The sequence below is a fragment of the Vigna umbellata genome, chromosome 8 (genome assembly GCF_029865625.1).
Source record: "Vigna umbellata cultivar VRB3 chromosome 8, Vumbellata_1.0, whole genome shotgun sequence".
Lineage (NCBI taxonomy): Eukaryota > Viridiplantae > Streptophyta > Magnoliopsida > Fabales > Fabaceae > Vigna > Vigna umbellata.
This window is the reverse complement of record NC_142172.1, coordinates 42714284-42730446: the sequence shown is the minus strand read 5'-3', so window position 1 is coordinate 42730446 and position 16163 is coordinate 42714284. Positions and strand designations below refer to the sequence as shown.

Here is a 16163-nt window from a genome sequence, read left to right as displayed (position 1 = left end):
CAAAAGTAAGTTGAATATTTGGAACTACAGTAGAATAATCTACTAGTGCTGTAATAATGATTATTATTTTTCACCCGCTTAAAAATCTGAAAGTATGGATATGATATTTTTAAATAATTAAGAAAAGTTAAAATAGAAAAAGGAAAATATAATGAGAAATTTGACGAAACAGTGAACTCTGTCTAGAAAATTTACTAGTTTGATAGATATAAATTATTTTCTATATTTACACGCCATTTAATACATACATATAAATATCAATTGGCAACTCGTGTGAGTACACAAGTCAGAGTACTGGTTCATTTAAAAGGAAATATTTCACTTTCAAGGTAGAAAGTAGAAACTCTGACAAATCAGAAATTTTCTTCTTCAATTTGGATCTCTCTCTCTTTCTCTGCGTTTCCTGGATTGCGTGGTGGCGGAGGGGCCAGTCCATGTCTTTATATTTTCTGCAACATCAATGTTGCATCATATTTAATACCAGTGGACCATTTCTTTAAGTTCCTGCATGCAATGTTGAAATTTTATGGTATTAAATCGTCATCTTTTGGTCTTGAGATGAGGAATTCTCACCAGCTTGAAATAATAAAGTCATCTGTGAGGACTAAGGTAGCCCATAGAAGAGCCATAGAAGTGATTACAAGGATCATAATAGGTGTCCATTCCAAAGCAATCGCCTGTGGTGAGTGGTCCAAACAATAAAATGAAAAATTAACATTTTTTTCTTCTTCATTTCTTGTCAAGAAAACAGGGAATCAAAATTTGGAGCTTTCAACTTCAGCATACCTCAAGACGTGGAGAACACCATATTGTGGATTCAGGTTGAGGAGTAACCGGTAATCTTCTCATTGTTTCTGTCATTATAAGATGTTGTCATGTGACCAAAAAGGTTGCATATATAACATGTTTTTCTTTGTTCATGCTTCTGGTTCTTACCGCAGCCAATCAAAGTAAGATATGAAAAATTTGAGGAGGGGGAAACTCTTACCTGAACTTCTCTTCCTTTCAACAATGTCGTAAAAATCTTGACTAGCAACATCTACATCTTGTTTCCGGTTAGCATTAAGTTTTGACAGGTTGGCCTGAGTTCTTGTGTCAATGTACTGTCTGCTGATGTTTGCAATTATACCATCTGACAGAAAAATTGTGATTTGTGTGGCAAAAATAAAAATTTCACAGGGAGGAAATAATTTTAGGGCGATGGGTGGTTTAAAAAAAGTGGACCTCTACTTCCTTATTCAGCAAACATTATCCCAAAATACTAGACAAAGATAACATTGTAGCAGGGTAATGGTTCAAGGGAATTACCAAATTTGACAAAGCTGTATGGCCTTGTGATTTTGCCAATGAGGGTTTTATCAAACTTCTGAAACTCCTTTTGAATATCTTGTAGGTAATGAAAAGCCAGTTTTCTTGGGTACGTAGACTCACTTAATACAATGAAAACAACTCCGTTCTCGACCATGTAGCTTTAAAAGAATACATATTTTATCATAATCAAATTTATTGCAATAGAATTGCGACTTTAGAAACAAGACAGGAAAACAAAGCCTAAAGGCAAGTTCCATTAACTTAAACTTTATAGTTCAAATGGAATGTTTATAGACTCAACATGAACTCTGTTTTCTGAAAGATTAGCCTCTGATAAAGGGCATAACAGAAAATTGCAACTTCATCGATATAAGAACCAAAACGGACTTCGAAGGAAATTGTAAGAACTGAACAAAAATTAAGAGGGAAGGATACTTGAAGCAGAAATTGTGAATATGAATAGTCATCTTGGAAGCTATTAGTGCTCCCCTTGAAATTTCTTGGAGAATGAACTCTGCTTGTTGCCTGTAACATGAAAGATATGCATACTCTTCATTCATATATCTCAGTCCTTGTGCTAGAGGCAATCCATCGCTCATTCTTCCAACTATGGTTACCTTAACCATTCCCTCTGAGGTAAATGGTTTCTAAACATTTCCCTTTTATCTCAAATAATGGATTGGTTCTTCTTTCTCAATGACTAAGATGGATGGACTAATTTGTGAAGGCCCTTTTATAGAATGTGTGAGGTGAAGGAATGAGAAGAGAACTTGGAAAAGAAGTTATTCGTAGTGTGTGTACAAAAGGAACCATTGTGGGTGGCAAAAGCTTTATAAGATAAACTCCTTTAGAAGAATATGCATTTCCCCTCGTCAGCACCTTTTCCATCTTTTCAAATGTCATGCTCCTCGTGGCAAATTGTTACTTTAATTTTTCATTTTTTTAGTCCAAGCTGAATACTTTGATCTGTGTAATCTACCATTCACAATCACAAGAGATAATACAATATACATTTTGAATCAAATTAAGAAAATAATACCCCTTAACGTAAACTCATTTTAGGATAAACTTACCAACTTTCTTACTTAATTAGATTGATAGGCACTGTGCTTAAATTTGAAAAGACCATGCAAGTCTATTTAGTACTTTGAAATAATTTTAAAAGTAGTCGTTAGCTCAAATCCCTATATAGTTGTTTTAGGGTGGAAGAGATATAATCTTTGGTATTTTTGGACATTGGGAGAAATGTCGCAAGGAGAATGTTTAGGTTAGAATCTGGTAAAGTAACACTTTATTTCGTTTTGTTCATTTTAAATTTACATAACCATACAACATAAATCATACCAGTTTTTATATGATAAAATGAACATACTGAAGGAAAGAGTAACAAAGAGTATGTTGTATCAAAGCTTTAATAAAGACTTTAAACTTAAGATTAATTTATTTATTGAAGCATTCTTATGTGATGTGAATATATATCAAGATTAAGAATGCGTTTTCTATTTTAAAAATAAAAAATAGTTTAATAATTATAGCTTCAAAACTAGTGTTGTCAAAATAGGTTAGAACTTGTGGATCAATCCGGTCCACCACGAGTTCGGTCGAGTTGAATTTGAAAAAATGATTTTTTTACACAAGTCAATTTTCAACTCAGCTCACTTAAAACCCGGCTTACCACAGACTTATCTGGATTAAACCCGTGGTGAGCCATGTTGTTCACTAACTCACCTAGTTTAATTTAATTATTTATTATTTTGTGTTTTAATATTATTAGTTAACATTTTTTTATTATATATTGTAATTAGGAATTAAGAAAAAGATGTTTTTCCAAGATAGCAAAATTTTATAAATTTATCAATTCAAGACTCTAATCTTATAAATGACAATATTATAAACTTATTTATCCATTTTTTGGATTTGCTTTTGGATTAAATTTGACTTGTATAATTTTTTGATTTTGAATTATTTTTGGAGTTTAATGTTGAAAGTCCCACATCGACAGATAAGGCCAATTCATAGTTCATAAGTGGGTGCAAACCTCATTCTACAAGTCCATTTTGTGGGGTTGAGTTAGACTTAAAGTACACTTCTAACATTTAACATCATTTTAGAGTAAAATTATTTAAATTTAAATATTTTTTTTGGATTTTGAAAAATACTTGTAATTAAATGAATTAGTAAATCAGTCTGTTTAATCCATCAACTTATGATAAACCGAGTCAAATTCGAATTTTTCGATTTTTTAATAAATAAATCGGATTAGATTAACTCATTAAGTGACTAACCAGTGAATCAAACCAGATTCCGTTTGTGTTCAAAAAATTAACTTAAAAAAAGTTATTGAAAAACTCAAAATATATCAAGAATAAAATGATATAATGAAACTTATTTATAATAAACTAATATTATTGTACTTTTTTGTCTTTGTTTTCTTATATATATTTTATTATTTTGAAAAAGTAATCAATATAATAAGTTTTAAATTTTAATAAAAGAAATGCGTATCTATGTGATCATTATTTAAAGATTAAAAATGCAGGAATATAATTTTAAATTTTATAAATAAACTAATAAAAAATAAAGAAAGAAAATGGTACAAGAAGAAGAAGATGGAAGAGGATGTTGACCAAGGTTTAACTCATGGGCAGTTAGGAACATAAATGCACCTCGTTCCCACCATCATCTTCACCTTAACCAATAAACGTTCATTGGATATGGTTTTTATTATGCCCTTTCAGTTCCATCCATCACTCCCTCATATCTTCTCTTGTCTTTTCTTCCACCGCCTCCATCTTTTCTAGTCTTTCAACACAATCACAAAAAACCTCTCTTTCTTTCTGCTTTTCTTGAGTTGTGCAGAAAGAAATGACCTTCAGCTCACCCCACAGCTGCATTGCACTCAAGGTGATGATGCATTTCTATTCTCATATTTAAGTGCACCCTTTTGTTTTCCATCATCACTTCCCTCGTTTTCTGCATCACTTTTACACCGTCAAAACACCAGTAAAATCTGACCCCTCAGTGGGGCTTCCTGCGACCCTTACTCTCCGCACACCCCCTTCTCTCTTCTTCACATTCTCACTTTCTTATCTCTATTTCATGCCATTAAGAACCACACCACTTTGCTTTACAAGGGTATGTATGTTCTTTTTACTTATAAATGCGACCCTCTCTGTGTGCTGGACCTCTCTAAAGCCACCCCATTGTCCTATTATGCACACATGCATTTAATATTTAGCCTTTTCTTTCCTTTCCTTCTGCAACACTTTTCTTCTCATTTTTTACATCCCCTCTCTCTCTCTTCCTTTTTTTGGTCATTATGAGTAGACCCTGACCGACCCAATTGTTGTTGTCATCAGTGTGCAAGTGCAAGCTTATTATTAGCAGCACAAGGTAAAAAAAAAAATACAAAGCGGTGGTGTTAATTATTGTTGTGGGTGTGGTAATGAGTGGTGAAGATGGGTAAAGCACCTTGTTGTGAGAAACATGGAGTCAAAAGGGGAGCTTGGACTCCTGAAGAAGACCAAGCCTTGGTTGACTACATCAAGGAGCATGGTCATGGAAGTTGGCGTACACTTCCCAAACATGCAGGTGCACTTTCTTATCATTCCTTCTTTTTTTCTTTATTTCTTTTATCACTTTCTCCTTCCTTACTTTTGCATTTCTTGTAAAGTAGGAGAACTTTTATTTATCTTTATGAAAGTTTTGAAGATAGGGAAGAATAGAGCTCGTTTTCTTATGCCTGAAGTTTTCATTTTTCTCTTGGATAAACTCCAATCTCAGTGTGACTTGTTTTCAGAATGAAGAGAATCCGATGGTTGTTTTTCTATTGCTGTATTTTCGTGACACCAATTTCTGCATGTTATGGTACTTTTATGTTCTGCGCGTGCGTGGGTGGGGGTCGGTAAGTACAGTCCTTCTTAGAAATGGACCATTGAAAACAGTAGAAATCGTGTTATCATCCAGTACTTGTCATAACCTAATTTGTTGGCATATGCATAAAACTTTATCTTGATCCAATTGTACTTTGCCCTTGAAAATTGTTTTGGAAATTTGTGTTTGCCGAGGGTTTTGAAGCTTGCTATGCAGAGGGTGTAAAATATTGGCACACTGAAAGGAGAAAGGAGCAGACATGGTTATGACTTATAAAGATGGATAAAATTAGTCTATGAAAAATCATTTAATTGACCTTTGCTTACAACTAGGTCTCTTACGATGTGGAAAAAGTTGTCGGCTTCGGTGGATAAACTATCTTCGCCCTGGTATCAAGCGTGGCCCGTTTACCAGTGAAGAAGAAAGCACAATTGTTCAACTCCATGGCATGCTTGGCAACAGGTACCATATTGTTCCATTTGCTTGTTAAATTCAACATGTAGGCAGTAGTACTATACACATGCGTATACCCAAACCCTCTTGGTCCTAAAGTCTTATTTTACTCATAAGCTGCTTAATAATTAGTAAACATGTTGCATCTTCAAAAAATGTGTCACTTTACTCCCAATGGATATTGTTTCTGTTTCATTGCTTAATGTTCTCATCCTGTTACCCTTTTGCAATTATGGATCCTTAGTGTACGAATTAAAAACTTAAGGAAGCTGAGGAGTTTCAAGTTTTCGACATGATAATGATAATGTAACCTAAGACCTACATTCTCATGCTTATAATTTTTTATATATGGTTGGATTAGTCTGTGATATTACATTCACTTGTTTGTATAAACTGGAAGTAACCATGCATTCTCTTAGGTGGGCTGCTATAGCATCCCAATTACCTGGAAGAACAGACAATGAGATTAAGAACTATTGGAACACCCATCTAAAGAAGCGTCTCCTTCGATCATGTCATTCCCTAAGAGAAAAACAGTCGTGTCTGGTTCTGGATCAAACTATTGTCAAGTCTGAATCTCCTTCTACGCGTCACATGGTACAGTGGGAAAGTGTAAGAGTTGAGGCAGAGGCAAGGTTGTCAATGGAATCCTCGTTCCTCAATTCATGGCCGAAGAGTTCAACATGCCCTGATCATTTTCTTCATCTTTGGCATTCTGAGGTTGGAAAGTCATTTCGCATGGTCAAGGGAAAGGAAGGGATTGTGAGTCAAAGTCCTGTCTCACATCCTTCATCCTCATCTAAATTGGAGTCTTGTTCAGATGTGTCATTGCAGGTGAAAAACAGTACTAGTAGCCTCTATCCATGCATTGAGGATGTGAACATGGTTCATGAACAGATAAGTAGCTACAAACCAAAGCTTGATGACACGGCTGGGTCTGACTCAGGCAATTATGAATTTCTTGATACTTCAGATTCTGCATTAAAGCACCTACTACATATCTCTGATGATGTTGGATTCCTGGGACAGAATGATAATTTCTTGAATCTCCTTGATGCAACATGTGACCAAGATAGTTTCTTTCATATCTCTTCAGAGAAAGGCAATCTTTGAACTGACAAGAAAATTTTCTTTGCCTTTTGTGATGATTTCTTCATTTTTGTAAATGCACTCACTATGTAGCTGGTTTTGAATAGTTGGTCAAGAGGGGAAAAAGATAGATAGAAGAATAGTTGCCAGAGTTCAACTTTACCTTCTACTTGACGCTTGAAGTTAAAATTAAACATTAATGGATTCAGAGTTAATGACATTATTCATGTCCTTCAATTGGTAATGTGTTCTTGATTCCCATAAGAGCTGGCATTCAATTGTCGCGTGAGTAAGAATTGGTGTTAACATGACTTAACAAATATTTTATTGAAAAATAAGTTGTCTCAACTAATCTTGCTTTGAAGTGAGTAAAAAGGTTTTAATTTTGAATTTTAACAAGACTAGATTGTGTTTTAATTGTAGTAGTTTATTTACTCGAATACAAGCTTCAGATAAATGATGCAACTCCTGAGCAATGTCCTAATTTGATATGTTTTTACACCAAGTTCACGTATAAACGAGTTTTTATCATCAAACTTATTTATTAGCGTGGCGACAAAGTAAACTTCAGAACAAAATTGTACTTTTGGGTCATGAAATTGAACCTTTATCAACAACCATCATATTGTCCAATAAGGTAGGAGGGCTCGTGAGGGAATGAGAAAGTTTAGTGGCATGATGGTACAAGAAATTGGTATTACCCAAATTGAATAATTCAATTTCTTGTATGCAGACAGTAATTGTTGTATACACACCACCAACATATCTCTGTGCACACAATAATAAATGAAGATGAACTAAAACTCAACAAAAGACAACCAAACCACACATGTACTGATATGAACTATCATAGAAAATAATAGCAATAGTAATAATAATAGTAATACTACATTTTTATAAATGAGCAGGCTTAATAGAAACAACCAAAGAGTTTCTTTGGGGCTGTTCCAGTTGCCCTGTACTTTGCAGCTGTCTCTTCTGCCTTCAAGAAATCTTCCCCTTTTTTGGCCTCAATAAATGCCCTCTTTTCTTCAGCTTCTCGGTGGATTGTAGCTATTTTGTTTTTCAACTTCTCTCCATATTCTGCCTTTTTCTTCTCCAGTTGTTCCTGCTCACAAACACAGTGAAAATCAAATGTCAATTTTTCCTCCCCATCTCTGCCAACTTCAATGTCATGTAAATTGGAAAAGTTATTTTACTTTTCACAAGACATGTTAAAGTTTGGTGTAACACTAAATTATTTCACACCCGGATTCTTATCTGTGTTGATTCTCTTCATTTCCATTCACTCCTCACTTTTTCTTCTTCTAATCTCTCTCTATCTTCCAATGTTGTGTACGAAGTACTTAAATTCCTTTTAGGTTGACCTTAGGATATACATGTTAGAATAAACATTATTTGTAACAGAAATTCTTATTGCCTTCTTGTAAAAATAATGTTTGTGGGGGCTGAAACATTAATATAAGATCACTTTCCAGAACAAGGATAGGAATACTTTTAGTTGTGGTTATTCTATTTCTATTGTAAGAAATGGTTAATCTCAGATCCATCCCAAACCCTTATTCTCTCAGTTTCTGAGAGGGTGGGTGGTGGAAGCTTGCTTGCTCCTTGATCATTTCAATTCAGAAGATAAACAAAAAAACGTTTAAAACCGGTTCCTACTGGAAAAATGGTATGGACACAATTTCAGAAAGTACCTACAGAACAAGTTACAATTACTACGAATAATTTCTTAATACTAATAATAAAACAAGCTCTTACTTCAATCTTTCTCAATTCAGCCTCCGTAGCAGCTTTCTTACTGTTCTCCCATGCTGAAATTGATGAAATGTTTTTGTAAGCCCTGCTCATCAAATTCATATGAATTAGTTAAATGACTTCAAAGAACTACATTTAATGATCAAATAATACGAACATTTGGTGTTAACTAACAACCTAGTTTGGCAAAACAAATAATTAGGACTCCATATTCACAGATCTTATTTAAACTTCACAACTATCGTACTGTTTTCTAATGCCAAGTGCAGTACCAAAAACAGCCAAAGATCATGCTACAGTTTCTATTTGAGCTGAATAAGGAAATTAACAATATTTTATGCAAGTTCTTACTTGTTCTCAGCTTTTGACTTTTCACTTTCTTCCCATGCTTTGATCAGTGACAACCTCTTCTCTGTTGCAACTCTCGCAAGGACAGCATCTGAAGAAGAAAGAGAAGTCGTAGGAATTAGGATGTAAATATGAAATGCATAACGAGAAATAAAGTATCACGATGCACACAAACTCACCTCGGTTCACAGATCCCTCAATTGGTTTCTCTACAACAACTTCACTGGTCTCTGACAAAAACCAAATTAACAACACAACATAATAATTATTATTGTTTGAGCCTTTACAGCAATTATAATGATCATTAAATAGAAGTATATAAATGTGTGTGTTTCTATATATATAATATATATATATATATATATATATATATATATATATAGTGGTGAACTAAAGACAGAAGAAGGTGAATTTTTATGATATGATTGAACAAAAAGTTGAGTATACAGCATGCAAAGTGTATACTTTGGAATCCAAGGCTACAAGAAGTTGTAAAGAGATTATGGCTAAGAAAAAAATAATCAACATGGGAGATCTTAAAATAGTGAATAGAGTAATACTGTATGAATTACAAGACCAGGTGAAGATGTTTCTTCCTTTGAGTTTCCACATGTTATGAGCTCAAGTAAGAAAAAATAGATCTTTACTTGACGGAAAGAATCATATTATCATTCAGTTGGTAACCCATCAATTTGGTTTGGGCATATAACTCTTTCCAATAGACCTACGACAGGGAAATTCCAGCAGAAGAAAACTGATAATAAAAATACAAGAAAAACTAAAAAGTAATAAAGTATTTTAAAAAAAAAGCCTCACAGAAAGCTTAACTTAACCAGAGAGTTTTGACATTTTCCATTTATGTGTGTAAAAACACCTTTGGGAAACTCCATAGTACAAGTCACGTTATAATAAAAGGAATGAAAATGAAAAAAAAAAAAAAAACTTCTTCCAATTGGAATACTTTTACACAGGAATAGGAAGCTGTCTAACGTATCCCAAATAAAAAAAAATGAAGTTGCTACAAACATGAGACGTTAAAAATCATAGCAAAAGACAGAAAAACAAACACGAACAAAGATGCAGAAACTTTAAACTTTAATTATCTGAACTGTCCGAATTACACACAAGTAGGTAGATAGGTAGGTAGAAACATTTCACTTTATATTAAAATCATCATATAACTCCAAAATGAGATTAAAAGCATAAAACAAAAGCAATGATTTAAACACAACGATATCTGACCACCCTTTTGGTAGCAGATATTAACTTAATGATAAGAGAAAAGCAAAGGTAGAGTTACATAAGATTATCATACTCTCAACAAGTAAAAGAGCTTTGGAGTCATCAGCAAAAGGAGAGGGTTGTGGAATGACAGATTTCTCCTGAGCCACATCCTCCTTTGGAGGGTCATGAGCAACAGGTTCAGGTGGAGTGTGAGGGATAGTAGTAGTAGTAGTACTCTCAGACACAATTTTGGATTGCTCCTCATTCATTTTTTCTGACAGTGGTGACTCAGATTTGTCTGCAGAAAGTGATGAGAAAAAAGGTGTGAGTTGTTTGGGAGTGTTAAAAATAGTATGATGCAAATATATGTAGAGGAATTGAGGAAGAGGAAAGAGTTAGTTGGGATATTATGGTTGAAGGAAGGTAACTTAACTCAAATTCTAAAATCTTAGCTGTGTGGCTAACAGTGGTAGGTACAAGTGGCCTCCTATGAGTTGGCACAGCCCACCAACAGAGACAGCATCTCCCTCTATTTGTACAAAACAACCATTAAGAGTGAGTATAAGATTCAAAACAATGATTAATTTTTTAGTTGATTAAAGCATCTAAATTTGTAAGAATATCTCTTTAGTTAAACATCTTAATGTTGTTATTAATAACACAAATCATTTTAATTATTTGTTTCATTAATTATGTTAATGAGCTTTACACAAATATGTAAGCACTTGATGGAGAAGAAATCTCCATACTTTGACTTTCATCTTGTCTAAACAAAAAGGTTTTATCAACATTGACTGGTTTTTTAAGCAATATTACTGTTAGTTAGTATACAACATATATTGAAAAATAATCAACCATATATTGAAAAAATATAGTCAACATTATATTGGGAATAATGTACATGAAATAAATGAACAGTAGAACCATGCAGAAAATAATAAGTTATATTAATAACAATAATTAAAAAAGACAGATTGTATGACATATATGCAAAAAAATGTTAATATTTATTGAATGTAAAACTTATGAATAAAAGAAAAACAAAAAGTGATTGAACATGTTATAAAAACTAAAATTGCAACATAAGTGAGTTAAGCAATATTATACTGCATTATATTTAAAATAAATGTGTTAAATATTTTAAATATGAAAATAGTCAAAGTGTCACATTTTTTTATAAACACATAAATACTTTTAAAACCTTTTAGTGATTGAAATTCATCACCATTAAATTGTTTGATGTTGAATATAACGCAATAACTATATTGTAAATGTTTTTAAATGACTCGTTAAGCAATACATTATTAGTTAAAAGACGTTATTTAGAACACCTTAAATAATAAACATTAATCACAATAATAAAAACTTTTCAATGACCCATTAAAAAGTTATATAAATTAGAAAAATATTTCCAACTAATGTTTTATTTTATACAGTATCTTGGAGTTGATTCGTGTGTATTATATATATATATATATATATATATATATATATATATATTGGTATTTCTAGAATAAAAATATAATGTTATTTATATATGTAAAGTCATAATGCTTGGATTTTATTGTTTAATTCATCGTTATATTATTATAATATAATTATTAAATTACTGCATTGACTTTTAAAATATTATTTTTCGTCTTTCATTCATTAGCAGTTGCTCTAGCTTGGGATATTTGATGAAATATAAAATTTGTCATAAAATAAAAATAAAAATCAAATATACCCATATTAAAAATAATTGTATGAAATTAATTTATATTAAAAATATTTTTTTTAGAAATATACATTAATGCTAAAAATAAGTTAGATGATCCACTTCTTTTATATATAATTAAGGTATTCAAACACTTTTATAGGATCCTTTAACAGAGAATTAAAGTATTTAAACACTTTTATAGGATCCCTTTAACAGAAAGAATATAAATACAATAAAATATTTTTAAAAGTGAGTAAAAACAATTAAGAAATAAAGTCTATAAAATGTTTAAAATTGAATAAAAATAAAGTAAAAAAAGGTCAAGCTTTTTTTTATTTCTTTCATTCTTAACTCTATCATATTGAAAAATCCTTACTGATTTATTTTTCCATTCTGATTTCTTTAATCAAAAATACCAAACAATGTAGGTACCACAATATCTTAAACCCTATGTAAGACTAATTTTTAGGTGACAAATTAGTGATACTTAAATTTTCTATAACATACTTGTTTTTTGTTGGAAGAACTAAATCTTCATTTGAAGTCAACACAAACTTTAAATTCAATTAGAGTATTTGAACTGAAAATAGTATACACCCATTAAGTCGGACTGAATTGGTAATTAATGTCTATATTCACTATTTTATTTATAATAAAGTTGCGAAAGTGCCTTTCATTGTTGGTTCATCAAGTTTGAAATTTTCATTTATTCATCCATTTTTATTTTGATTAATATTTTTTAGTGTGGTAGGAGGACATTCTTTCTTTGATGGCAATGGAATCCTTATGTGCTGCCATTTGTTGCAATCAATCATTTCACTCACCACATTGCTTAATTTCCCAATCCACTTGTAAAACCATCAGCTTTCAATCATCTAAAATTTGAATTTTTAAACAAGTTTGTGTTATTACTTTTTTTTTTCCTTTTTCCTTTATTTTAAGCAAGCTCAGTTGAAAGGCTATATTTATTTGAAGATTGATTGATTCAAATTTAATTTATTTCAAACCCATTAATGTATTACTAATCTCAATTTTTGGTTCGGTTATCATTTGTTTTTAGCAGGGGTATCACAACAGGACAAAAAGATTCATTATCTCATTCGTAAAAAAAGAAAATTTGCTACTCATATGTATATATCCATTTAAAAAATATATATTTTACAATTTATGAATATTTATAGATATTTGCAAATATTTAAAAAAAAATTAAACTTTTAAAATAAATTTGAATTAAATTAAAAAAATATACAAAATATAATATAAATTAAAATTTAATTTTAATTAAATTAAATTTAATAAAATATAATTAATTTTAATTTTAATTAAATTAAATTTAATAAAATATAAATTAAATTTTTATTTTTATTTTTGTTAATAACCAATACAATAATACTCAAATTCGATTCTTTATATATAATATTAAAATATCCGTTATTAATGAATAATTAATATTTGTGAATACACGAACCAGGGTTTTTCCTGTGTTTACTAACTTTTACATATATTTTCGTATAATATAGATTCCTTTTGTAAAAACCTTTGATACTACTTTTTGCCAAAAGAAAAAAATATGAGTTCGGAAGCATAATGTAAATTAATTTCACTTTCGAAAGGGAGTAAGAGTTAAAAGCAAGAAATTATTTTCCCTTGTTTTAGAAAACCGTAGTGATAAATGTGAAGTGGGTTAGAAGTGTGGGGAAATAAGTATAAAGTAGAGAGGGTTACTCCCTATAACACTCCCCTGCATCATCATATATTTTTTTAAATTTTAAAACTATTATTTATATTTTAAAATATCCTATACCCCACCTATTTTATTCAACGGATATCAATATTTGAAAAAAAAATTCAACGGATATGTCACATGTTGAGTTTTTTTTTTAATTTTTAATTTTTTAATTTATTATATTTTAAATTAATATATAAATATTATTTAGTTTTTCTAAAATTATTACTTAATTAATTATATATAAATTAATTTTATTTTATTTAATAAAATTATTATTATTAATTTAATTTATATATTATTATCTAAATAATAATTAAAATTTTTGTTATAATTCTATTAAACGGATGTGCACATCCGAATGTGACGAAATCCGTTGAATTAGTTTTTTTCTTTTTTTAGTTTTTAGTTATTTAATTTTTTATATTTTAAATTAATATATAAATATTATTTAATTTTTTTAAAATTATTACTTAATTATTTATAAATTAATTTTATTTTATTTAATAAAATAATTATTATTAATTTAATTTATATATTATTATTTAAATAATAAATAAATTTTTTGTTATAAATCTACTAAATGGATGTAGGGATGTGACGACATCCACCGAATTAATTTTCTTTTTTTTTTAATTTTTTATATTTTAAATTAATATATAAATATTATTTAATTTTTTTAAAATTATTACTTAATTATTTATAAATTAATTTTATTTTATTTAATAAAATAATAATTATTAATTTAATTTATATATTATTATTTAGATAATAAATAAAATATTTTTTAAAAATTTATTAAACAGATATGGTACGTTTGTTGAAGTTTGTTTTTTTTAAATAAAAATAATAAATTAAAATATAAAATATGTAAATTAATGTTAACATTTATTGAAGGTGAAAGAGATGTTCACATCCGTTTTATAACAAATACAAATTAGATATAGAGTGACGCATAGAGTGATTCTTAAATGTAGTGGAGGAAGCAACTCTAAAGGGGATTATAAGGGTGCTGAGTGGTAACCCACCAAAACTAGTGCAGCAAAGATTCACGAGAAGAGAGACAAGAGATTAAAACAACGTTTGCTTTATCAATAGTTCCTTCTGTTGTCTCTTTCTCTTGGTCACAGCAAAAATCGTCTTTGTGGTTATCTCATGTCAGTTCGCATCATGAAAATGAAAGTGAGTCCATCATAGTTCAAAGATAATCTTGTTTTAAATAATTTTTTTTGGTAGGAATTGTAGCAAAGAACCACACGCACATACATATAATATTAACATTACAATAAAAAAAATTAAATAATTACTTTTATTTAGAAATATTATTAAATTTCATAAATTTCTTAAAACTAATATCATGATGTTAATATTTTTCTTTAAAATTATGTTTAAATAATAATATTTTTTAACTATCATAATAATTTAAATTTATATGTGGATATTATACAGAGAGAGGGAAAGATGGACTTTATCTTATCCTCTCAAACCTAACCCGTCTTTTCTGTGGAATAAGAAATATACTACAGTGAAAGGATATGATAAGTGACAAAATGACATTATATAATGTGGATGTATAACAAAATAAACATTTTTACAATAGAATAAAGTAAACACTACATAATTTTTTTTCACTGAACAAACAAGTATTAAGAGAATAAGTTTATAACTATTTTTCACTTGTATGCGATTCAACTAAATGTACAATGTTGAACTCTAAAAAAACTTTTTATCAAGTGAGTTTCTCTTGCACTATAAATTATTTTAAGATTTAATTAGTCATTTGATCTTTATTATTTGTATTTAAAAATTTCAAAGTTAAGTCATCTAACTTTTTTAATCTTAAGTTGATTTTGACTTGTGAAAAATAATATAATTTGATTATTTTTATTAATTTTTTTGAAACAGATAAGAGTTTTTCATCAAAATTAAAATTGTTAATAATGATTATATGTTTTGTTGGTGTTAGTTTTAATGTCAATGGTACTGAAAAATCATTTATAAATTTCAAAAATTAATTTTCACATATCAAAATCAAATTGAGACTAAAAAATAAAAGACCAATTTAATATTTTTAAACAAAAACAAAAATCAAATAACTAATTAAATCTCAACAAGTAAATTTTTAATTAGATAGTGTTTCATCTAAATGACATGCTACATCACTTATAGATTCATTAATTCCACTATATTCTTGAAAGTTGGTCACTAAGACTATGTTCACTTAGGCTGAATCTACTGTTGACGCAAATTGGTGAGTGATAATTTTAAAATTTTACGTGTTCACTTGAAGTGAACTACGTGGATTTGAATTGAAGCGAATTGCGGGATTGCTCTACTGTTCAGTCACCCACAAATGTGAAGCAATTTGGAGGGATGAAATACACTTTGTCTGAAATGCTCCTGTGGTTAAAAATAATTCCAGATGAATATACCTTAAAATAACTATCCAATTTCACTGCATATTTTTAAAATACACAACTTTCATTGTGCATTCACGAGTTGAAGAAAGCTTGCGTTGGAAGAGGAGAAAGAAGAGAAAGCTCAGGTGAGGTTGTAGGGTTAGTGGTAGAAGAAGAAGATGAGGTTGCTGGAAGATGAAGAAGGAAGTCATTGATGAAGATTTCTGGAGTGTTTGAAGCTGGAGAAGACGATGAACAGGGAAGCTTATTCGGTTACAGCGCC

The 16163-nt window shown here is 29.9% G+C and overlaps 3 protein-coding genes across 3 annotated transcripts; 1 reads left to right on the top strand and 2 right to left on the bottom strand.

The window, feature by feature from the left end:
- Positions 1-190: 190 nt before the first annotated feature.
- Positions 191-2210, bottom strand: LOC124841688 (SNARE-like superfamily protein). Its single transcript, XM_088097579.1, has 5 exons — positions 1747-2210; positions 1309-1469; positions 989-1132; positions 787-854; positions 191-677 (listed from the first exon to the last, which is right to left on the bottom strand). Exons 1-5 carry the CDS (start codon positions 1935-1937, stop codon positions 570-572), a joined length of 672 nt encoding a protein of 223 aa, XP_087953705.1. The 5' UTR covers positions 1938-2210; the 3' UTR covers positions 191-569.
- A 1862-nt stretch (positions 2211-4072) lies between these two features.
- LOC124841686 (transcription factor MYB17-like) lies at positions 4073-6953 on the top strand. Its single transcript, XM_047318002.2, has 3 exons — positions 4073-4902; positions 5517-5646; positions 6057-6953. The coding sequence occupies exons 1-3, from the start codon at positions 4770-4772 to the stop codon at positions 6748-6750; spliced, it is 957 nt and encodes a 318-aa protein (XP_047173958.1). The 5' UTR covers positions 4073-4769; the 3' UTR covers positions 6751-6953.
- A 586-nt stretch (positions 6954-7539) lies between these two features.
- On the bottom strand, positions 7540-10447 carry LOC148194771 (remorin-like). Its single transcript, XM_088096335.1, has 5 exons — positions 10148-10447; positions 9012-9062; positions 8836-8923; positions 8488-8569; positions 7540-7834 (listed from the first exon to the last, which is right to left on the bottom strand). Exons 1-5 carry the CDS (start codon positions 10323-10325, stop codon positions 7637-7639), a joined length of 597 nt encoding a protein of 198 aa, XP_087952461.1. The 5' UTR covers positions 10326-10447; the 3' UTR covers positions 7540-7636.
- Between the last annotated feature and the right edge of the window lie 5716 nt (positions 10448-16163).

What these genes read in the sequence shown, in the direction of transcription:
- LOC124841688 (XM_088097579.1), bottom strand. Translation starts at nt 1,937, where the DNA reads ATGGTTAAGGTAACCATAGTTGGAAGAATGAGCGATGGATTGCCTCTA. An exon ending in ATTCACAATTTCTGCTTCAA is followed by an intron (nt 1,470 to 1,746) that starts GTATCCTTCCCT and finishes ATTCTTTTAAAG; the next exon opens with CTACATGGTCGAGAACGGAG. An exon ending in TGAAAGGAAGAGAAGTTCAG is followed by an intron (nt 855 to 988) that starts GTAAGAGTTTCC and finishes TTATAATGACAG; the next exon opens with AAACAATGAGAAGATTACCG.
- LOC124841686 (XM_047318002.2), top strand. Translation starts at nt 4,770, where the DNA reads ATGGGTAAAGCACCTTGTTGTGAGAAACATGGAGTCAAAAGGGGAGCT. An exon ending in TACACTTCCCAAACATGCAG is followed by an intron (nt 4,903 to 5,516) that starts GTGCACTTTCTT and finishes GCTTACAACTAG; the next exon opens with GTCTCTTACGATGTGGAAAA. An exon ending in CATGGCATGCTTGGCAACAG is followed by an intron (nt 5,647 to 6,056) that starts GTACCATATTGT and finishes GCATTCTCTTAG; the next exon opens with GTGGGCTGCTATAGCATCCC.
- LOC148194771 (XM_088096335.1), bottom strand. Translation starts at nt 10,325, where the DNA reads ATGAATGAGGAGCAATCCAAAATTGTGTCTGAGAGTACTACTACTACT. An exon ending in TGAGGGATCTGTGAACCGAG is followed by an intron (nt 8,924 to 9,011) that starts GTGAGTTTGTGT and finishes TTTCTTCTTCAG; the next exon opens with ATGCTGTCCTTGCGAGAGTT. An exon ending in AAGTCAAAAGCTGAGAACAA is followed by an intron (nt 8,570 to 8,835) that starts GTAAGAACTTGC and finishes TTTGATGAGCAG; the next exon opens with GGCTTACAAAAACATTTCAT.